Source organism: Seriola aureovittata, chromosome 4 (assembly GCF_021018895.1).
Source record: "Seriola aureovittata isolate HTS-2021-v1 ecotype China chromosome 4, ASM2101889v1, whole genome shotgun sequence".
Classification (NCBI taxonomy): Eukaryota; Metazoa; Chordata; class Actinopteri; order Carangiformes; family Carangidae; genus Seriola; species Seriola aureovittata.
Genome location: NC_079367.1, coordinates 6,921,691 through 6,944,853, shown reverse-complemented (window position 1 = coordinate 6,944,853; position 23,163 = coordinate 6,921,691). Strand labels below are relative to the sequence as shown.

Sequence of the window (23,163 nt, the reverse complement as noted above, 5' to 3'; positions counted from 1 at the left end):
ACTTGCTTCAGCAGTATCTTGATATGTTTTTAAATATACGTGTTTGAAATGAATTGGAATGAATTGGATTTTGACATGTAAACCTTTTAATAGGTATTAATACAGACTTTAGTGATGTTTCTGACTCAAAACATTCTCTTCACTGGATTAGACAGAGGCAGGTAGCATCATGGTTTCATGGCTGTATTTGTATTTAACAGACAAGACAAGACAAAGTTATCAGGAGTATTAAGTTTGCTTAGAAACAGCGTATAGTATTATATTCTGAACCACCTTCTCTTCATGCAAGAACAAAAACATGCAAACACTAATTAAAAAACTAAAGGTCACTGAAAGTAGAAACAAAATGTAAACCCCAACACTTAAACATAAAAAAATGTAGGCCAACAGCCAAATCACTTCTCAGCAACCCACATTTTTGTCAATGACATTTTGAGCAGAAGCAGAAATCCCTGAAGCAGCAAATCTCTTCTGAGGAGTTCTGTCTTTATTTCAAGAGGATGTGAATTTGGCACTTTGCCTAAAAACAGAGAGAGAGAGAGAGAGAGAGAGGTGGGAAAACCTCTTATCATTGGAACTTTTCAGCAATGTTTAAACAAATCTGGAGCAACACAGGAATTTTACCTGATGCCAACGTAGTGTGAGGAGGGGCAGGGCCAGATGACAGTGGGGGCAGGTGCTGATCTGTTTTGGATCTCCTCCGTTAACCAAGGGACCACCGTTGGGTCTGTCTGACTGGGAGTTTGCCTTGTAAGCGCTGCTTAGCCGAGGAGTGGTCACCTGTCCGGAGGAATCGCTCTTGTCCTCCCTCTCTCCCTCCCACTCTCCCTCCCACTCTCCCTCCTCTGAGTCAGAGCTGTCGGAGTCATTTGGCCATGTGGATACTGAGGAACATTCCAGCTGGTTTGTCGAGATACAGACAAAAGTATTACTATCACACACTAGAGACAAAAGCACAATGTCAAAGTTGAACCCCTTGCTCAATTCAATACGCTAACAGCTTTTACTGCCACAGGATGTCTTGGTCTGGTATGACCAGGAAGTTGTGGTGGCCAAAGTTAGATAATAGTAGCCAACTTTAGGAAAATATTGCTGTATAAGATGAGATGAGATCAGATGAGATATTTTTGCAGTGGACAGTACAAAGAAGGAAAACTGAAAATGTCAGAAAAAAATACTTAGAAAGATAAATGATAGATAATGATATAATATGTACAATTCGATATTTACAAAATAGAATACGTAATTTATCAGTAATTTATGACTCTTATCCATTTGTACTACTGTTATTATATTTGTTAGCATTTTAGCTAAATGCTAGCATTATCTCATGATTGTCATTTATAGCTTCAGTGGCTGTTACATAGTCCTGCTTTATATAAAGCAATAGCCACTAAGCATTTGGAAATTCAGGAGGATAACAAATTGTACGTGACAACAAAAGTATATAATAACACAATTTTGGAAAGTTATCAGAAATTAGATTCTTCCCAAAACTAGCTGCAATGGGTCACATCAGACATCATCATCAGCCAAATATGTATAAATCAAAAAATGTAATTGTTGATGCAGGTCATTATCTCACACAACTTCAAACAAAACATAACGGAAAGAATTTTAATTGATTGCTTTCATTATTCAGATTTGTATGAAATGTAACTCCCACTTATTATAGATTTAATAATTTAATTCAATCTAATTTAGCTTTTCCCATGGTCCACATAACCTCTGTTTAACCTGAGAACTTGTGCCCATAATGTGTTATAGAACAACTAAGAAAAAAACATATACCTCATGTTTGTTTATATCCTCAGCTGGAAATGATGCCATACATCCGCTACAGTTAACTCTAATTTGTTCTTCTGAAAGAGAATGGACATGACAAGAGTTAATCAGAGAAGATAATAGTATAGTGGAGGTTTGAAGTTTGTGCTGAATCCTGCATCCCCCTTACTCTTATCTGGTGGAGTGTCGGTAGGCGAGCAGGTCAAGCCGTGCTCCGGCTGGTCCCTCAGTTTGACGTAGCGGTTGCAGTCCTTGCAGAGCTCGGTGCGGCTCCCGCAGACCAGACAGTGTCCGTCCAGCTCCTTCGACGGCAGCTCCAGCTCGCAAAACTGACAGGCCTGCAGACGCTCCAAACACTCATCAGACTGGGAGACAAAGCAGAGCAGAGTCAGATGGATAAATAAATGTCACACACTGTATTGAACTTTTACCACAAATCTTGTGTCAAGATCTGAAGTTTCAAACTAGAAAACATCTATATATCATAACTTTTAGTCCCTAGTGTGTCTTAAGCTCCACAAACAGTGTCCTACATTTCCCATAATGCAATCTTTCTTTACACCCTCTCTGCCTGATAAACACCGACATCTTTCAAACTCCATGCCTCCATTGTAACCCATTAAAACAAGAGTCTTTTTTTCTATGAATATTCAAAAGTTTTTACTTAAATTATCGATTAATAGTCTGTCCTTTGTTGCCACTAGTAACAGTGATGAACAGGCGTACAGGAGCTTATAACGGAGGAAAGAAATATAAAAATCACTTAAATGAGAAATAAAAATACATAATATTAAATAAATAACGTGGATTACATGAGGGATATTTCTTGTCCTGAACAATAGTGTACTTCTCCTCATGTTCAGCCTTCAGCACCACTGGACTCACCTCATGATCCATCAGGTGACGACGCTCCATCTTCTGGTTACACTTGGAGCATTTCACCTACAAACAAACAGAGCTGTGAACACACCCTTATGACACACGTAAGGGTGTGTGTGTGTGTGTGGGTGTGTGTGTGTGTGTGTGTACCTGAGTGTGCTGTTCCTCTCTGTGTTGGTTCAGTTGCTCCCTGGGAACTGATTCATCACAGTCGGGACAGAGACATAAGAAGCGACTGCAGTGCGTTTCATGCAGAGCGAAGTTGGCCTCTGCAACCTCTTTGTGGCTAAAAAAGAGTAGGAGACTGTCATGTACTATCTTTTTTACTTGGGTGAATGTTATTAAAACAAAATATAGCACCCAGTGCTATATTTTATATAATATATTTTGTTTTAATAACATTCACCCAATACCAATATATATATATGTAGATTAGTTGAAAATAAACAATCCTATATTTACACTTCTGTCTGCCCTTGTAGGAATCAATTTAAAAATGGACCAAAAAGTCACAAATAAGGTCTTAAGTAATACTGGGGGTCATAATGGAGCACTTTGTCAAATGCAGAAGACAGTGATCCTGTTTGTATTTCACAGCTTTATTTTTCCCATCACAGTCTAATAAGACCCGTATGTCCACCTTCACTTTAGCAGAAAGTTTTTTTTGCTAAACTTATAACAGAAAGTTAAATGTGTTCTATAAAAGTTGGTCTGTTGTTGGTCTATAATTTGCATTCAGCCTTTTATTTAGTATCTCTGTATTCAACAATCGAGAGAAGGGCTAGAATATTCACTATTCCATGATTCAACTTGTAATTTGGACATTGGTGACAAATGAATGTGTTCAATGCGGTTAAATCCGCCCTGTTTCAAAACCTTTCTTAGTTCAAGCTAAATCTAGGCCATCTCAAAGTGAAAGCTCCTGAGCTTTAAAGTTTTCTTTCTTATGAAAAACTCAATTAAAACGCTTTACCACTTCATATCTCCTTGTCATCAGTTATTCACTTGTACAATTTGGGGATTTCCAATATTTTCTTACAAATACAGCTTACATAATTCCCCCAGAGAGACTTTATGCCCTGGCTGCCACGTGAGCAGGTGTTTGTTGGTATAATAGTTATATTGACAAACACTGTATTCAGTGTAATGTTATGTCGAACTGTACCCCAACCTTATTATAAAACGTCCATATTGTTTTACGTCCTATTTTTTATGATAAACAACCTCAAACAACCAGACTTGTAATGTAATGTAATTTGGTGTGTACTCCTTCAAAAATAACTGAATAATAAAAATAACATGAAGTTAACTCACCATTGGCCGCAGATGCGTGTTGCCTCCTTGTTTTCCATCGATAGAAATCCTTGAATAAAGATCAACGAACAGTTGAAACCTAATCACTAGTTGGGGAGCTTGTCTTGACACTTCTCGTCTCAGTTCACCACAACAGAAAGTGAAATCAAGTTTCACCATGTTATTATGCGTATCTACCACAGGGCGTCGCAAAAGATCTCTAAATAATGATTTCTATGATTGTTTAAAGAATTCAGTTTATACGGGCTTGACCGTGAACATCACACAACAGCAAACCATACGGATATTATTATGTTGTGAAATTAGTCATTATTGAGACTTTAGTTTGCAGTGTTGTTGACTTGTATTGGGTTATACGGAGAATTGTGTTTAATATTTAGTCTTACCTCGTCTTAATAAATAATCATGGATAGCAAACCCCAAATTTCCAAACAGCTGAGACCTTTTTTTTCTTCTTAAGGATGGAAAAACACCGTGTTCATCATAATTTGAAACAAAGCTGGCGATCTTCGTCTCCAAAATAATCCTGAGTAACATGGATACCACAGCAAAATATACTTTGAATCTACTTTTACATATTTATCATAATTCCACACCCTGTGATTCTTAGCAATTGTAGTATTAGTCAACTTTTGTTGCCTATTCTTGAGGGTTGCGTAGTTTCCGATAGTTCCTGAATGCAGCAGAGAAAATGTTTGGAAGTGAAGCACCAAGACGCGTCGCTATGGAGACAGATGCCGGAAGTAGCGGCGGTTATGGTGAGAAAAGCTGAGCCAGTACTGTTTTGACTTTGAGAAAGCGACTATTTCTGAGATTTAAATGGTAATATCGAAGTTTTACTTAGTTTTTTAAAAAACTTTATTTGTTGTTCTTGCAACTTGAAATATCCTGTCACTGTAATTTGTTTGCGCGTTTTGCAGTTCGTTCATTGTAAAATATGGTGCCAGAAAGTAGTAGCGACTGTAGCTCGTGTCTGACTTCAATAAGAAGACATTTACAATGTCCTTAAACCTTTATGGGTTACAGCAGTAAACCTAACAGTAGATAAAGTGAACTTCCAGCTTTTGAAACTTCAAAAATGTACTTGGAGTGAAGCGACATTGGCAGAAACACGTGCCTGCACCCAATCCCCTTGTGTGGGAATGTCCCACTCAGCCACCCTGCTCCACAGTGCTGGGGCCACAGACCCAGAGACTCTGGCCCTTCTGCACCGGCGCCTGCTGTTGGCTGAGAAGGAGGCTGAAGGTATAATCCGAGACATGGGTACATTGGGAGTATCCAGGGACGAAATCTCGGGCTCTGCAGAGACAATGGCTGCCACACAAAGTCCCCTGAAGATGCAGTGGGCCCTGGGAGATGAGGGCCTGCGGTGGCGGCAGCGTGACTCTCTAGTGAGCCGTATGTGTCGCATGGAAAGTCTGTTACAGACCCTCAAACTCACCATCTTCCGTCTGGAGACTGACAGAGAACTGGAACTCTCTCACGCAGGTAATGGCTTTTCTGTAACTAACTGACAAAAGGAAAAACATTAGTGATTTCAGTCAGTGTATTGGTATGTTGCAGTTGCAGCTACTATCAGGGTTCAGCGAAGCAGTGGTATCCAAACAACAACATAGACTACTACTGGGAGCTATTGAAACATAACACAGTTCACAGCTGCAAAACTATAATTATTGATATAAGGAAGAGATATAAATATATAAAATGTGTTGAAAACAGCTATTTCCTGTTGCAGCTCATCTGAAGAATCAGCTGGCAGCGCTGCAGCAGGAGAGTGAGGAGGAGCAGCAGGCCTGCAGGAGGGAGGTGATGAAGCTCAGGGACCAACTTCAGCAGGCTTACCAGGAGAGAGATGAGGCTCACACAGAGGTACAGAGGTTGCGGGAGACAGTGGAGGCAGCTACAGTTACCAAGGTAACACTATATATGATATTTTTTTGAGTTAGAGTTATGGTGACATTTTATTCACCATTTTCAGTATAGACACAGAGAAGCATCATCACCACTGGATGGGATAATGTTTTTGACAGTTACCACTGTTTTCACTTCCAAATGAATGATTTAGATAACTTATGTAAACTCTGTCCCTGTGACTTTATAATGATCCGAGTGTGTATAATGTCGATTTCTGCCTTTCAAAAGAAACTTTCTGGAACAACCACATTTTGGACAGCCTCTCCATTGTTTTGCACAGTGATCATTGATGTGTCATAGTGCTGTGGACAATGTTTCAGTGACAATGAAAAAACAGATTTGTACATTTTAAACTATTCCATTTTGTATTTAACCAAAATTATAAGATACATATTTATGTATTCAGTATTTTTCCATTATGTGTTTCTGAGGCACGAAGCAAGAATGAACACAATAAAAATAAGAAAAATAATTTGACTACAGTCACGTGTTGTTTGACATTTTGATACTTTGGATGATTGATTATTTGGCTGATTTCATCAGCAGCTTATTTTTGTTTTCTTGCCATTTTCTCTTCAGTAGAATATTTTCTGAGCTGGTTTCAAATTGGTAAAAAAAACAAAAATGTGCTGTAGGTGAAATGAGCACTGTATGGGCTGTAAATATTACATTTGTTTTTCCCTCCAGATGGACGTGGCTGTGGCTGCTGAGGAGCTGAAGACGGTCAAAGTAGAGATGAGTCAGAAAATTAAGGAGGTGTGTGGCTAATTCCCTTAATTTTTTAGCCCTTTTATACCCTGTCATCTTTTGTCAAACATTTATTGCGTTACCCTTGACCCACTGAAAATGAGCAAATTAATTCCAAAACTTTCTAATGGTCAGATGAAAGGGCAGTTGAGGCAGGAGTCTGCCCGCTCCGCTGAAGCTATGAACTCTCACAGCGAGCTCCTCCAGCGGGTTGAGGAGATGGAGAGAGTGGTGGAGATGAAGAGGAGACAGGTACACTGTAAGACAGCTCACAGAGTGATGAGAGGGATGAGCAACACCAGCTAATATGCTGTTTGATTTTGACCTCCCAGGGTCTGCTGCTGCAGTCCGAGTGCCAGGTCTTGTCTGTGAAGGTTCAGACCAGTCGGCAGCAACTGGAGGAAGAAAAAGACAGAGGCAGACACCTGGAGGCGCGCTGTCAGCAGCTCAGAGAACAGACAGGTTAGCTGTGGCTGTGCTACAACCATCACACAATGCTGTTCTAAGGCTTTTCAGGAAAAACATAGACGTACATCATACAAATTTCAGTATATTTCACTAGCTGTATGTCAAGTTTCGAGTTATTTTGGTCACCTACAAGATATTGATGTGGTCAGATCCTCACTCAGGAGCCTGGTAGTTGTTCTAGGCTGCGAAAGACACGTTTTCATGTAGTAAGTCACCCCATCAGCCTGAACTACAAAGTGGGCTAAGGTTATAAGTAGAAAATTGTGAAAAATGCCTATCACAGTTTCTCAGAACCCAAGGTGACATCTTAAAAGTTGCTTGTTTTGTCTGAGCAACAGCAAAAAAAAAAACCAAATTTACAATGAAATAAGACAGAAAGTGAAAAGCAGAGAACTCTCACACTTTAGAATCTGAAACTAAAGAATATTTGGCTTTTTTGCTTAATAAGTTGTCATGTTATAGTTTTTTTCAAATCCAAAGCACTGGAACACTTACAGAAAATATGGCTGCTGTTTGGGCCCAACAACAGAGCAGTTTCCTGATGCTGACTTCAAAAGAAACAAAGTGTAAAAGTTAAATGTCGACTTAAGGAGTAGTTTGACATTTTGGGAAATCCACTCACTGGATTTCTTGTTGAGAGTTTGATGAGATTCTCTTAGCTCTGCATTATATATAAAGCTACAGCTAGCAGCTGGTTAGCTTAGCATAGCACAAAGACTGAAACATTCACCCTGACTGGGTCCAGCACATAACATTTAAAACCACCACAATACAGTTTAAACAAATTATATATAACTTGTTAATTGGTGCAATTTAGAGGTGCTGGCGGGAGGATTTTTATAATTTACAGACAGAGCCGTGGTAGCTACTCCTTCCTGCTAACTCCTGGCCATAGCTTCATATTTAACAGACAATTATTAGACAATTTCTCAAGAGGTGGAACTGTTCCTCTGTCCCTTCAAGCCTGCTGCATGTTGTACTGTATCTCAAGGAAAGGCTGGAATTTGTGTCACTTATTTATCTGCTTTTTTATATTACACCATTTCTAGCTACAGTCAGGTATTACAGAAATCTGATTTATATATTATCTGTTTTCCAGTGCGACACATTATGTTAAGATGTTGAACTACATTTTTCTGTTTGATTTTCACAGTTATAAAGGATTCCCTTGTGTTTGAGCTGAAAGCTGAACTGGAAGTAAGTACAGAGAACGAAAGATCAGAGAATGGAAATACCATTTGTAAATGTCTCATCTCATAAAATGTGTGATCAGTAGTGCACATGATGTTATTCTTGTTGGTGTTGAATACATGTGAGTGTTTGTCTGGCTCTGCAGAGGCAGCAGACAGAAAACAGCAAACTGCTGAAAGAGGGCAGAAAGATGAAAGCTGCTGCTGATAGAGTCCAGGTCAGGTCGCACGAATATTTCCTCATCTCTTTGTTGATGCCATTCATCCAGTTGAGCCATTTTCCAAGGAGCACTTTTATATATACATGTATATATACAGTATAAATGTAGTCAGTGCTCTCAGCTCTATGTGTTCACTCAGACAGTGTGACTCTTTGCTTCACTCTGTCTTTCAGGCAGAGAGGAACCGTGTTGTCAAGCAACTGCAAGAGCAAGACCGGCTGCTGAAGGCAGCTACATGCAACACTGAGACTGAGCTGCAGGTGGCGCTGACAGACAAAGTAAACCTGCGGAAGGAGCTGTGAGTCTCACCTTCGTTTCTTAACTTACCTCCTCACTTTTATAGTAAGTATCAATCAGCAAGTGTAGAAAGTCACAACATTGTGAGTCACATAACAATGACATCACTAGAGTTCTACTGTAGAAAACAATGACATCAGTAGAGTTTGACTGTAACTCACAATGACATCACTACAGTTCTGTTGTAACTCACAGTGACATCACTAGAGTTCTATTATATCTCTCAATGACATCACTAGAGTTCTACTGTAGAGAACAATGACATCACTAGAGTTCTACTGTAGAAACAATGACATCACTAGAGTTCTACTGTAACTCACAATGACATCACTAGAGTTCTACTGTAGAGAACAATGACATCACTAGCGTTCTACTGTAACTCACAATGACATCACTACAGTTCTGTTGTAACTCACAGTGACATCACTGGAGTTCTATTATATCTCTCAATGACATCACTAGAGTTCTACTGTAGAGAACAATGACATCACTAGAGTTCTACTGTAGAGAACAATGACATCACTAGAGTTCTACTGTAACTCACAATGACATCACTACAGTTCTGTTGTAACTCACAATGACATCACTAGAGTTCTGTTGTAGCTCTCAGTGACATTAGAAGTGTTCTACTGTAGGTAATTCATATTAGTCGAGTTTTACTCTTAACTGTAGCTCACTGTGACATCACTGGATTTCTACTTTAGCCCCAAATTATTTCCAGATGCAGGACAAATACTCCATACGAACGGTTAAGATTCGCAGACATTCGATTTCTAAGATGACCTCTCAGACAGATGGATCAGCAGCAAATTGAGCAATAATCAGCTGCATCTGTTTCCCATCTCTGAGTTCACTGTCTCATAAGGGAGGAGTACATGTTAGTGGGCGAGGAGGAAATATTAACATTTGAGAACAGTGAGGTTAGACAGATATATTGGTTTATAATGTCTCAGACTGATATTTGATAGTTGTCCTTTATTAAAAATCAGATTCAGTCTCTGTCAGCCATCATCTGATATGATGGAGGATTTTTCAGGTTTTGACTCTTCCTCAGTGTCATCATTTAATGAAATCTGTCTCACTGTGCTGCAGACCCAGCCACCTACAATAATAGTCTGAAGTCTGGGATTCAGTATTATCCAACGGTGTATATGCTACTTCAGAGACTTTCTTTTTAAAAGGAAGTTGCAGGAAAACACTGATGCTAGTGATGCAATTAGAACTTTTGGACCTGAAGTGGTCATGAAATATAAGAAAAATGTTTTTGGAAACAACTTTTTAGCCATAAAAAAATATATATATATCTTTTCTTCAGAGGGAAGATTAAAGGCGAACATGCTCGTCTCCTGCAGAGCTCCTCCACTGCACAACAAACAGCGGCCACTCAGAAGGAGCTACTTGAGCGAACCATTGAGAAGCTGCAGGGGGAGCTGAGCATGGCCCAGAAAGAGGAGGAGGCCATGAGGAAAGACCTGGAGGCTTCAAAAAATGAGGTATATTCAACAAATGCTGCAGTGTTTTTGCACGATGGGTAGTGTTGCACCAAGACGTAAAACAATTCCTCTTTTGTGGCTCCCTGTTCCTTCTTTTCTCGGCCACCAGTTGTGTCTTGTTGTTACGAAGTTGGAGGGTGAGAAAAGCAGCCTGGAGACCCAGCTGAGCGAAGCCAAGGTAAAATTGGCTAGAGTCACATCCCACCTGATGAAGGATAGCAAGAATATGTACTTTACTCATTCAGTGGTTGGTCATAGTACTGCTTTCTTTTCATGTTGGTGGCCTGTGAACCTGTGACTGGCAGCGAGAGGTGGGATCTCTGAGCTCAGCCTTACAGAGTCAGCAGGATGAGAACAGCACACTCATGGGAAAATTGGGAAATTTACATGGGAAATTTAAGGTACAACAATTGAATTGAATTTGAATTGAAATGATTAAACTGCTGTTTACCTTTTTTAAAAAAAATGTTTTAATCCACCCCAGATATATGAATAAACTTGTCTTCACAGTGATCCGTAATATCACCTGTGTTGTGCTGTAGATGAGTGATCTGGAGGTCTTGCAGGGTGTCTCTCGTCCTGCAGGGGTTGTGGTCAGTCAAACCCTTGAAAGCGCCCTGGCCTCCCACACCAGACTCCACCTCCACAGCCAGAGCCTGCATCAGGAGCTCGGGGGGCGAGAGCAGGTCACTCTCAAGCACAGGTCAGAACTGCATCAGATCACGAACACGACATGTGACAGCTGTGAATACTGTCAAGTCAGTGACACGTCTAAACTGTTGATGTGACGTATTTGTAACTGTAATTACACTCTTTCTGCACTTTATATGTATGTATAATGAGAGTTTAATTTATTTGGATGATGTTAAGTTGTGTAACTGGTGATGTCACTGTTGCTTCCCTCTGTGTCAGGCTGCAAGCTCAGAGTGAAATCAGGAAACACCAAGTGGAGGTGGAGAAACTCCAACGACTCCTGACATCTACTCACTCTGAGAACAACAGAGCTGTAAGAAATCACACTATTTCTACTTATACAGGCTTTTTATATTGTGTGTAATGTTATTTTAAAACTTTGGAGCCGTATTCTTCTTACTGTTGAAGCTATTAAGAAATTTACACACATAATGTACAGTATGTGTTGGAATTAAGTTACTGTATGTCAAACATGCATTTTGCTTTTATTCATGTCATCAAGAAATTGAAATATTCCCTTCCCTCACCCCTTTACAAGGTGACTTTATATAAATTTCTCCTTTGAAATTCTGCACTGGAGTCAGAAATAAACTCTATTTGGTAATGGAGATAAATAACAACTCTTCAGGCTACAAATTGATTTAAAAAAATTGGCAAATGTGAAAAAGGAGTCAGAACAAGTTAAGTGTGAGACACAGTTGGTGTATCTGTGCAATTAGCCAATACTGAATCAGTGGAAAATAGAAAGTAATTTATTAAATGATTTTTTGTGTCCAAAGGTTTGAGGATATTCAAAATGAATCAACTTGTTTGAAAATGTGGGAAATATGCTTTTTTTTTTTTTTTTTAATAATAAAGATGCTGCTAAATAGACAGACCCAGGCTAACTGTTTGCTCCTGTTAACAGTGTTAGTGCTAACTTAAGCTAACAAGTTGCTGGTTGTAGCTAACACTCAAAACAAGAAAGTGAAAATGTGTATTTGCCAAAATGTTGAACTGTTCCTACAGAACAGGTTCTTCATTATCACCTAATGCTGAGAGGCCCTCAACAAAATCTATTTTTAAGTTCATATGATTTCAGTTGATATTTTGTTTACTTGGTTTTTATTCCCAAATCAATTCCTAATTAATTAGATTACAACAACCTTGTGGGCGTGTTGTAATGTAGCCTCTATCGTGACCATTTTTCCAGGTTCTAGAAAAATGGAATATAATTGCCATGTATGTGTTTCCTGTGGGAACTCACAGGGTATGTACATACACAATGTACAGAGAGAAGTGTGTGTGTGTGTGTGTGTGTGTGTGTGTGTGTGTGTGTGTGTGTGTGTGTGTGTGTGTGTGTGTGTGTGTGTGTGTGTGTGTGTGTGTGTGTGTGTGTGTGTGTGTGTGTGTGTGTGTGTCTGAACCCTCCAGCTGGAGTCCTTGCAGAAGGCCTTGGATATGGTCACTGTTGACAACAGAAGGCTGGCCCAGAGGCTGAAGCAGGCTGTGGTGATCAACAGAAGTTTACACTGCAAACTGGAGCAGGGCAGAGACCAGTGCCAGGCCACCATCACACCAAGGGCATAGATTTGCTCTCAGCATTGGTAGGGGTGCAAAAACCCGGCCATCCCTCCCAAACAAAGACATTGGCTTTTTAATGCCATCAACCAAACGGTTTATTTATTAACATCTGAATTTACAATGCCGTATGCAAATGTAGTATATGTACATATGTTGAATTTCCATATATGAAATATATGTTAGTTAGTTAGCTGTTGTCATTTTTTTTACATGTTTAAAGTGAATTAGTACCGTTAATGTTGCTGGGAAGGGTCGAAAATGTCTCCTTGGGGGAGGATTGTGCGCTGTGTGCACACCATTGTGTAATGCCCTGTTTGACCAGCGGGTGTCTATGGACTATGTGTTAGTTAAAAGCAACAGAACATTGTTTATAGACAAAACATGTTAGTGTGACAGGGTGGTAAATCAAAATGAGGGACACACACAAATCATTACATTTTTACAAAAAAGTATGTTTTTATTCAAAAAATATCTTATGTAAATAGGGACACAGATATAATCCTGACAATAATAAAGATTTGATAAAAAACAACATTTAATGGTGATATTTTAGATACAAATGTTGTTTAATACGGACGTGAAAATTGCCATGTTCTAAGGAAAAATGGCTAAAGTCTTTATAAATAGTATTTTCTCATTTAATATCATGGCAAGAGTACTTGACTTAATAATTTTAAGATTTGGAAACACACTTTTGCACATTTTTGTGCTTTATGCATCTCATCAAATCTTGCAGACCCAAATGGCTCCCGTTTCATAAAATGACTCAGCTATCGTCTATATGGGGATATAGTGGTGTAGCATTATTGCAGATCAACTTCTGAGAACTTCTCTGTGTTTGTGGGGACAAATTGTTTGAAACCATCAGTGTGAGGTTATTGTGGCCAGTTGTGACACCTTCAAAAGGCTTTTTGAGGGACACCTGCAGTGACTGAGGTCAGTGTCAGGATAAGTCTCTACGACATGAATGAAACTGAAGGTAACGTCCTTTGTGCAGATTGAAATGAGAGGAGTGAAGTTCACGCACCAAGCAGCAGGAACATTCAAAAATTCTCCAGGAATTTTCTAGTTCTGTTTATTATTCTCTGTCCTCAGTGTTCACAGATTCAGTTTCTTGGCTTTTACTTCTTTTCTACTGTTGTTGATAGATGATAGTAACAACATTTGAAGAGCAGAATGTGTTCGGCTCTAGCACAGTCACCACCTTCACAGGTGAAAGTATCGACCAGTTTAACATGAAAACGGTGTTCAGTAGGAAACAGATGGAACTGACCCACCAGAACTGCAACCTGGAGCAAAGCCAGACTTCATAGATGTGATGCTGTGACCTCAGAGATGTACAGTATGTATTCACCTCACACACAAGTTCAGATTGTGAAGCAGTTGTCAGTGTAGTACAGCTGATGTACATTCGTTTTATTCATAACTTAATTGTTGTCATCAAAAAGGTGTTTAATAAATAAACCTGTGATTAAATTGTACGGAGTATGTTTTTTTTTTCATAATTACAAGTTTGGTAGGCAGTTTGCTACTTGATGAACTATGCAACCTGGTTAATTATAAAATGTTTGTTTATTTCTCTGAATATTATTATATTCTCATTTATATATTGTAACTATGGGTCACTAAGGCTTAAAAACGTAAAAAAATACAGTAAGGCATAAAACGTCGAAAAAACTTCATAGTATAGTGAAGCATAAAACATCATAGTATACTAAGGTATAAAGGGGTCAAAGTATATTAAGGAATAAAACAAAAAAACGTCTTAGTATAGTAAGGCATAAAAACGTCATAAAATATGATAGTATTTCAAGGCATAAAATTGTCATAAATCCTCCTAGTATTGTAAGGCATAAAAACCTTATAGTATAGTAAGGCATTAAATGACAGTCAGTCAGGTGTGAGTGATTATATTTCTACAAATAAAAGTGCACATACGGGTCAAATTCTATGATATGATCTTGAACAAACAACTATGTACAATTCTAAATCAAAAATCAGTACATGAATACATTCTCACTTTAAACAAATATGGGAGAACAAACCAAGGACTCTATAATAATTCCTGTGTTCATTGAAAATGTATTCCTGATCAGTTTTGGTCTAGCATTTAAACACCGATAACAGTTATGAATTGTGTTCATTTTTTTTTTTTTTAGACAGTTTGTTTATTTATTTAGTTTAGCTCTCCTTAAATTGACCGCTGCAGCCGGCATGTTTGTTCAAAACGTGCAACCTTTACTTTGAAGACGAGCTGTTTCTATTTCCGGCTCTCGAGTCCCTTGTTGAGCTCACAAACGTAAACATACAAACGTAAACATACATTTTCACTCAGCATAAGCAAGACAATGAAATTAGGCAATACCCATTAAACTGACATTTTTCATTATACAGCGTGAACAACTGCGGAAGAATGATACTTCATGCACGGACCTTGTCAGTAGCTTTTATACTGATAGTCACAACCGGAAGTTCTAATTGTGATTGCGGCGACTTAACGTTCGTAAATCACATGATATTCTATTCAATAGTTTACGAGGAAATTATCCAGAGCCACAGTGGCTAGATATGGGCAGCTCGTGTGGACTTGTAACTGGCATTTTAATACTATGTAAAGGGACTGCTTATTTTAATATGTAAGTTTACTACGTCGGTTTTATTTTAAGGTATTTTACTAATAACAAAAGCACTTTCCCGGTTAGCTATGTAGCTAGGTGATTGACTTTTTACCAGTCGGTTTCTGGGAGGCGTCGCTGATAAACCTTAACTAACGTCCGAGGGAAAGAAAAACGTTGGACGCAATTTTTTAACGTGTCGGACATATTCGTTGAAACAGTTAGTCCGATTTCTGGCCCACATCTGCGGTGACAGCTCGCAGGGAAATTACTAAGAGCACTTTATGAAGTTGTGAAGCTTGTCCAGAGGCAGGATTCACTATGACAGAGCGGACCCCGCTTCTCCACTATCGCCTCTCCACCAGCGTCAATGAATCCGAGCAGCGGTCACCTCCGGCCGGGCAGGTCCCGGAGCGGCACCCGGGCAGCCCCAGGCAGAGGTCTACCCACCAGCGGCAACAACCGAAGAAACTCTCCACCTTCTTCGGTGTCGTGATCCCTACTTTGCTGTCAATGTTCAGCGTTGTGGTCTTTCTCAGAATAGGTGAGTAAAGGTGATGCCCACGTAAATCAGTGCATACTGTGTTGTGATTGCTCAACAGCGGAGGCGCGCCAAACTCTATTAGCAATTATAAGATTTTACGTTGTTTACGTCTCCTTGCGTTTCAGTAAAGGTTTACAACATAACTGGTAGGAACCTTTTCGCCTTTTAGGAGCCACAGGTGAATTCGGCATGCACGCCATTCATCAAATGCATCATGTTTAAGTATCATAAACTTTGTTCATCTATCTGAATAAGCATGCAGGCCACTAATGAGGCGTGTAAACTACTTGAAAGTTAATAGTAAGAAAACTGTGCTTGATAATATTTGCACTGGTGTAATGAATCAATTATAAGCTTTTGTCCCTTTATAATTTTTTACAATGCTGTACTGTTCATTTAAAGGTCACGTAGACTGAGAAGCAAATGAATTACAGAAGAGGTTTTTTAAGTTTTGAGGAAGTCATATCAGGTTTCATAGACACATCTGCCCTCAAAACCCCCTGTTTATGCTCTGTGCATCTGTCATGATAACCTGTGGTAGGAATGTGAGAGTAAGTCTGGATAGACGGAAACTATTTGTGCATTGCTTGATTAGAATAAATCACCAATGAAATGTTGCATCAGGCTGTTTTATGTCACTAAATTTAGCAGTAAATTTAATTCAGTGAGAAAATCACTAGCTTTCTACATTAAATCAATCAAAAATCCCACACAGTCAACTGCTAGGCGGCTGAATATTCTCTGTCATAAGGAGAGCTTTTCCTCCGTATTTACATTTACTAGGTAAAAATGAAATATTTGATAAGACTGTTCTTTACGCACAGCCTACCTCCCCTTGCAAAACTGTTCTAACACCTGCAGAAGTTTGATTACAGCAAAAAGGGATGAGCTTAAGATGCACAGGATTTTAATATTTAAGGGATACAAAATAGAGTATGTGTAACATTGTCCTCAAAGTGTTATTATCTGTTGGGAAGTTAACTGGTTAACTTACTGGTCTCTACAGGTCAAATCTTTCTCATTGTTGTGGGCACTGCAGAAGTATTCTTTTCATTTCGTGTAATATTGCATAAGTTTAAGGTTAAAAAAGCTGAAATGAGTAATTTTGGGCAATGTGAAGTGGGTTAAAGTTCTGTTTTCCTATGAAAAACCGCTATTGTGAAGCAAGAAATCATAGGGTCATGCAAACCAAGCTTTTACGTTCCCACTGTCTCAGCAGAAAGAAAGAGACCAGACTTGAGTTCATCCTCTCTTGTCTGTTATCTCAGTTGCAAGTATTTGGGTGTTTGTGTGCTTGTATGTGTTTTTTTTTTTGTGTCCCTTTTGTACCTCAAAGTTGTTTTCTAACTCACTCTCTCTCTCACATTCCCCCCCTGCTCCCCCTCAGTCTCGTGAGATGTCAGCTGCTGTGCAGTGAACACACAAAGTGCACAGACAGACACACACACACACACATGCACAGACTCACATGGACACACATAGTAGCTGTCTGTGTGGAACTTTCGACTGCTATTCTCAGTCTGTAGCATGTTAAGTCTGTTCAGGAAATAACAGCGGTGTCATTGTGGATGTGAAACTAAACTTGTAAATTTACCAGCCTCGAAAACCTCAACATATGTGAGCATGAAGAGACTAAACTGCCATCATACGCTTATTATCATAACCTAATGTATCCTAATAAATCAAAGTATATTTTTTATGATATTTAAAATAAAAACATTACCTTCTTAAAAATGTGCTTAAAATCGCCATTAATGCTAAAACAAAGAAAACCCTTATTAAAAACCTTTTTAACATTTATTAACTGTGCTTGCTGCCTTCTTCATAACCTGGTACTTTGTGCCATGAGATTTAGGGTCCAGTGCTTTGTGATCATGTGACATCCAAAGCAGCACCGAGGATAAAGGCAGATCATGGAAACATGCCGTTAGTCGCAGTCATTGATTTTATATAAATATATACAGTCAAAGGTCACAGTCGTTGAAAGAAGAAAGTGATCATGATGTTGTAAATGCGTGTCTAACATGGTGTGTAGTGACACTGACATATCCTCATACACTTTGATTAGATGCACATGACTTTGCTCATGAAGTTGTGAGATTTAAGTTATTTTAATCACTCGTTTCAAATATCTGAAATACTTTTTCTTTTCTTTTTTTTTTCTTTTTTTTTTGCAAAATGTGTGTTTGCAGATATCGTTTTAAGAACAAGTATCATCTTTTTTGGAGGAGTTAGGGGTCAATAAAATCCTGCTTTTAAATAAGGACAACAACCTTGTCTCCCCTAAGTTCCCTCCTTCAAGCACTTGACCAGCCAGTCGTGGGCCTCAACCCAGCTGAGCGCAATTTATTTATATTTTATCAGGCTGCGTGTAGTTCCTCATTTCTTTTGTGCATCAGCAGCACACTCAAAAATTTGCCATATTCAATTCATATTCATGTTCACCTTTCTAGTTTGAACACACTGCACACTAAACATCTGCTTAGAGTCAGAATGTAGTATGGATTTGGGATACGGCGATTGGCTGTGAACAGAATCACTCCCTTTTTACTGTAAAGTGCGATATACTGTGCTTATTACCTGTCCACCATTTTATTTGAATGTCCAAATTTTGAACATGAATTTTATTCACATAGCTGTCCTTAACAATGGGACAGGAAATGTAGCATCACATTTTATAGATGCAAAACTTAACTGTTGTGCCACTCTACGCCTGTGTGTGTGTGTGTGTGTGTGTGTGTGTGTGTGTGTGTGTGTGTGTGTGTGTGTGTGTGTGTGTGTGTGTGTGTGTGTGTGTGTGTGTGTGTGTGTGTGTGTGTGTGTGTGTGTGTGTGTGTACATATAAACAGACATATGATAAATTAAAAGAAAAACCAACTGGAGGGACGAACACCATTCTTCCAAAACATATTCTCTCATGTGATGTTTTGATGATGGTGGTGGAGAGCGCTGTCTAACACGTCGCTCCAAAATCTCCCGCAGGTGTTCCACTGGGTTGAGATCAGGTGACTGTGAAGTTCGTAGCATCTGATTCACATCATTTTCATACTCATCACACCATTCAGTGACCCCTGAGGACCCGTGGATGGGGGCTCTGTCCTCCTGTTTCTCCACTAATTTTTCAGTTTTTCCTTTAGTTTGTCTCCCTGATTCTTTTATTTCTTCCTTTCTCTCATTTTTCTCATTGATAAAATAGTTCCTGATTTTTACTGTTTATTTAGGGAACTATCTGTTTCCTGGTACAGATCCTCAGATGTCAACATTACAGTAAAGACATGAAAGAGAAACTGGAAACATTTCCATCTTGTGATTCCAGTTTCTCTTTTAGCAACGAGTGTGTGTTGTCATGTGTCATTTTGTGCACTCTCAGGGAATTTCCAGAAATATTTTCACTATTAAATTGTTATTATTATATTTTTATCACATCAACTACAAGCACAGTGCATCCAATATGTATTTATGTCTGTGGTTCAAATCAAAGAGTTGATGTGCTGATGATTATTGGCTGTATTAATGTGATTCACATGCTACACCCCCCGTACTGTGTGTAGGCTCTAACCTCTCTGATGTTAGTGCAAGGCCAGGAGTCCTGTGTCCAGTCAGCTGATCATCAGTGTTTTGTGTGTGTGTGTGTGTGTGTGTTCTCTCTTTCTAGGATTTGTGGTTGGCCAGTCTGGACTGTACCAAGCTATTGCCATGTTCCTGGTGGCCTACTTCATCATCTGTATGACCGTGCTGTCAGTCTGTGCTATCTCCACCAATGGAGCCCTGGACGCCGGCGGAGCCTATTGTATCCTCATATCGCCAACACACACAGCGTCACATGACAGTTAGCGCAGTATCAGTAACATCGTCGGTGGTCAAGATGTCGACAGAATGCACACACTCCTCCTCGCTGCACTAAACAGACAGTGTCTTTGTTTCACTCAGGCATCGTCTGTGACACTGAACGGAGCTGGATTTGTTTAGTGATTGCACTAGAAGACGCTGTTCAGCACTTGTGATTGAGATTAATGCCAATGTGCTTCCATGCCAGCAGTTTGGTAAATGACTCCAATCAGTGCTGTTTATCAGATGATATATATGCATCATATAATCTGATATTTATATCCATGGATCATCCTCAGTAACCGGGCAGTTTACTGTCACTTTTCATTGGCCCGTTTGTCATAATATCTTGATAAGGGCATTGGAATGAAGTTGTATCTACACACATTATTATCATGCTTGGGAGGACTTTGCTTTGACTGTATTCAAACCTTCCAACCATGATTATATTCTTTATGCTTCTTGTAATCCCTAACCTAAGCCTATGTCTAATATTTACCCTCTGTGAAAGAGAAATCCAATGAAATTAAATACCCCGTTTTCACTGATGTTAAGGTCTTAAACTCTAATGGTTTTCTATGGGATTAGAAATACAAAAACACACACACACACACACACACATACACACAGGCCTGTTTTGTCAGAGTACTTTACCTTAACGTCACTCAGACATGATCAGCCGAGCGCTGGGTCCGGAGTTTGGTGGCAGCATCGGCATCATGTTCTTCCTGGCTAATGTGTGTGGCAGCGCTCTGTATGTGCTGGGTCTGGTGGAGGCCATCGTGGGCACCTTTGGCGTGCCAGAGGGTGAGTTTGATTTCTACAGCTCGTAAAATGCGTCCAGCTCAACATGTCATAACCGTGTCATAAACATTCCTGGAATAGCAAGAGATTTGCAGATGTGTTTCCCAGAGGAAGAGGAATTTTCAGGTGTAAATGCAGGGTTTTTAGAAGAGAAAGTAAAGCAATGTTTCCTGGGTAAATGAAGCTCTTGAACACATTCAGTCAATTTATAAGCATCACACATCTCGTCCTCTCCTAGACGGGACCGGGGCCACTTCCCCCTACCAGGTCCTGCCGTCAGGTTACTGGTGGTCTCTGCTTTACGGTACAGCCGTCGCCCTGCTGTGCCTGCTGGTGTGCCTGGTGGGGGCCCACATCTACGCCAAGGCCACTTTCATCATCTTCCTGGTGGTCATGTTCGTCCTGGGCACCATCTTCGTCAGCTTCTTCGCCGTATGGCCTCACACCATCATCCTGCCCAGATCTGCCACGCACAACCCGGCGGTGAATGGAACCGGCCCCGTGGTTCCCACCACGGCCAACTTCACCGGCTTCAAGTTGGACACGCTGCTCGGGAACCTGTGGGGTAAGATGGAGGAGGCTGGTCCAGAAATGGGACGACAGTCGCAAATAAGTTCTGTGCTCATACCACACATGATTTGCCTGATTTGATCTCTGATACGACAATGATACGAATCAAAGTTAGATTTGAATTAGTGATACCAACAAATAATCTGTAATTACTGTTAAGAATTGAATAGATAAAAGAATAGTTCAGATGAGGAAAGAGGTGGTGTGAACTGTGGTTTGGATACTGTACCGGGTTGCATCTGTCTAATTAGCTTTTTTAAATATTTTAAACTTGTATTAAATAACAACAAAACAGAGCTGGAACGTTGCTGTTTTTAAGTGAGGGAGCAGTTTTATATTATAATGTAATTCATTGCTCAAATAGTAAATTTGTTTGGATTTTGTGTCAGTTGTAGGTCACACTAGTAGTTTAAGTATGTTATTATGGAAAAACTTGCACTTTATAGTGCATCGTTTTTTAACAGTTAACCTGTTAAGCTGCTGTTCCTCCTTTTAAAGTATATTTTTTTAGGCTTTTTATGCCTTTATTGGACAGGATAGTAGAGAGACAGGAAATGGGGAGGCAGAGAGGGGGAATGACATGCAGTAAAGGCCGTCCGATGCGGGACTCGAACCGGGGCCAGCTGCAGCGAGGACTGTAGCCTCTACACATGGAGCGCCTGCTTAGACCACTACGCCACACGACGCCCTGCTGTTCCTCCTTTAATCGATCCTTAAACCTCATGGAAGGGGAAGGTTATCAAATCTCTGGGCTACTGTTGAACTTCTGAACTCATAAGTTTTTTATAAAACATAGTAAAAGTTCCCATTTGGGTTTGGATCAAAGAAAACAGAGTGCGGTGGTGATCACACTCTACACTGTGTTGCTCCATCTGATCTTGTTGCTCTCAGAAAGTCGTCAGCTAAGCTCTAAAACAAGACTTCAGTTATGGAGGAGGAAGAGATGTAAACATCAGGCAAATGGCAGACTTGTATAAACCATGTGTGGGAGAGTCTGACTAACTTAGAAGTGTTTCTAAGACAAAGGTCAACAGTCGTAGGTGTGTACTCTCATATTATTCTCCTCAGAGCCTTCTGTGCAAATAAAAACCAGCTCTGAAATAAGATGTTTGAATGACGCTAGCTTGTGACCGAAGTGCAATATGAAAGACACAGTGATAATAACTTCTTTTGACTGAATTAATGTACAAACTAAGGCTTTGATGTGATTTAGCCTCTAGTTAAGCTATTTAACTGCATTTCAGCACTCTTAAACCCTCTACAACGCCATACTTTCAAGTAGAGTTATACAGAGGTTAATAGGGAGATGAAATTTTCAGTAAATTAAATTTCAGTAAATGTAGAATCCCCTTTTCTCCCATACTTTACACTGATATGGTGTCAATGCTGAGAACTGAATGTCTCTTATGGGCGCAGTCACACTTTACAGAAGTCAATAAGAAGTTGTCCTTTTCATAAACCTTCATAAAAGCTCTTATACACATTAAAGAAATTACATCAAACATGCCAACTCGTGAGCTTTAGAGGTTGTGTTAGGCAGATGTGGACACCTTTTGACAAAGCTAGGCTAGCAGTTTCCCTCTGTTTCCAGTTTTTGTGCTAAGCTAAGCTAACTGGCTGCTGGTGATAACTTTATGTTTTACTGTAGAACAATGAGAGTGGTATCAATCTTCGAAAGCAAACAGCTGTATTTATCAAAAATGTCTTGTGTGTGTTGAATTCCACACTATGCCAACTCGATCCCAGCCCTCGTTGTGCAAGTCACTAATGCAGTGACAAGTGACAAGGACATGGTCCCTCACCGGCTCTAATGAAGCTGAAATTAGCTCTACTGGGAATAGAACCAGAGGCTTTGTGGTGGCAGTGAGTGCTTTGTCCTGTTGCCACCTCTGTTTTTTTCTGAAAATACATAATCACATAATACATAACTGGCAGAGGACAGAGATTTTGACTGATCTGTAATTAGATGTTGTACATGTTTTCCGGTTCTTAATGTCCACGGAAAACCAACCAGGCGCTCAACTCCGTTTGCAGGGAATTATATCCAAACACATGATTAAGCATGACTAAGCTAATTGCTGTAACTTGGGCATGCACCCAGGCACACGTGAGAACTATTACACACAACAAGCTTTGGATTATCCTGAGATCTAATGAAATAGAAAGCAAACACACACAGAGACATATTAAATTATGATTTTCAATGAACTCATTGTGAATATTTTAAGAGAGAAGAGT

At 39.6% G+C, this 23,163-nt stretch overlaps 3 protein-coding genes across 3 annotated transcripts in view; 2 read left to right on the top strand and 1 right to left on the bottom strand.

Annotated features, from left to right (window-relative positions):
• Positions 1-63: 63 nt before the first annotated feature.
• xaf1 (XIAP associated factor 1) lies at positions 64-4,144 on the bottom strand. Its single transcript, XM_056373161.1, has 7 exons — positions 3,979-4,144; positions 2,815-2,950; positions 2,671-2,727; positions 1,955-2,150; positions 1,792-1,862; positions 625-900; positions 64-520 (listed from the first exon to the last, which is right to left on the bottom strand). The coding sequence occupies exons 1-7, from the start codon at positions 4,014-4,016 to the stop codon at positions 488-490; spliced, it is 807 nt and encodes a 268-aa protein (XP_056229136.1). The 5' UTR covers positions 4,017-4,144; the 3' UTR covers positions 64-487.
• Positions 4,145-4,746: 602 nt separating this feature from the next.
• Positions 4,747-14,045, top strand: ccdc150 (coiled-coil domain containing 150). The gene is made up of 14 exons (XM_056374496.1): positions 4,747-5,466; positions 5,714-5,892; positions 6,580-6,648; positions 6,775-6,891; positions 6,972-7,101; positions 8,261-8,304; positions 8,444-8,515; positions 8,692-8,816; positions 10,131-10,308; positions 10,418-10,486; positions 10,614-10,709; positions 10,851-11,011; positions 11,221-11,314; positions 12,415-14,045. The coding sequence occupies exons 1-14, from the start codon at positions 5,121-5,123 to the stop codon at positions 12,568-12,570; spliced, it is 1,836 nt and encodes a 611-aa protein (XP_056230471.1). The 5' UTR covers positions 4,747-5,120; the 3' UTR covers positions 12,571-14,045.
• A 1,028-nt stretch (positions 14,046-15,073) lies between these two features.
• The window catches only part of zgc:153039 (uncharacterized protein LOC767698 homolog), a 56,464-nt gene continuing 48,374 nt past the window's right edge, over positions 15,074-23,163 (top strand). The window contains exons 1-4 of the mRNA XM_056374764.1: positions 15,074-15,723; positions 19,379-19,513; positions 20,221-20,358; positions 20,594-20,920. Coding sequence (XP_056230739.1) covers positions 15,501-15,723; positions 19,379-19,513; positions 20,221-20,358; positions 20,594-20,920 — 823 coding nt within the window. The 5' untranslated portion in view covers positions 15,074-15,500. The remainder of the gene's footprint in view (positions 15,724-19,378; positions 19,514-20,220; positions 20,359-20,593; positions 20,921-23,163) is intronic.

Bases quoted from the DNA above. Each gene is read 5' to 3' on its own strand.
- ccdc150 (XM_056374496.1), top strand. From the start codon at position 5,121: ATGTCCCACTCAGCCACCCTGCTCCACAGTGCTGGGGCCACAGACCCA. The intron at 7,102-8,260 runs GTTAGCTGTGGC...TGATTTTCACAG, and splicing joins GCAGCTCAGAGAACAGACAG to TTATAAAGGATTCCCTTGTG. The intron at 8,516-8,691 runs GTCAGGTCGCAC...TCTGTCTTTCAG, and splicing joins CTGCTGCTGATAGAGTCCAG to GCAGAGAGGAACCGTGTTGT.
- xaf1 (XM_056373161.1), bottom strand. From the start codon at position 4,016: ATGGAAAACAAGGAGGCAACACGCATCTGCGGCCAATG. The intron at 2,151-2,670 runs GTGAGTCCAGTG...TTTGTCTCCCAG, and splicing joins GTCACCTGATGGATCATGAG to TCTGATGAGTGTTTGGAGCG. The intron at 521-624 runs GTAAAATTCCTG...CTCTGTTTTTAG, and splicing joins TCACACTACGTTGGCATCAG to GCAAAGTGCCAAATTCACAT.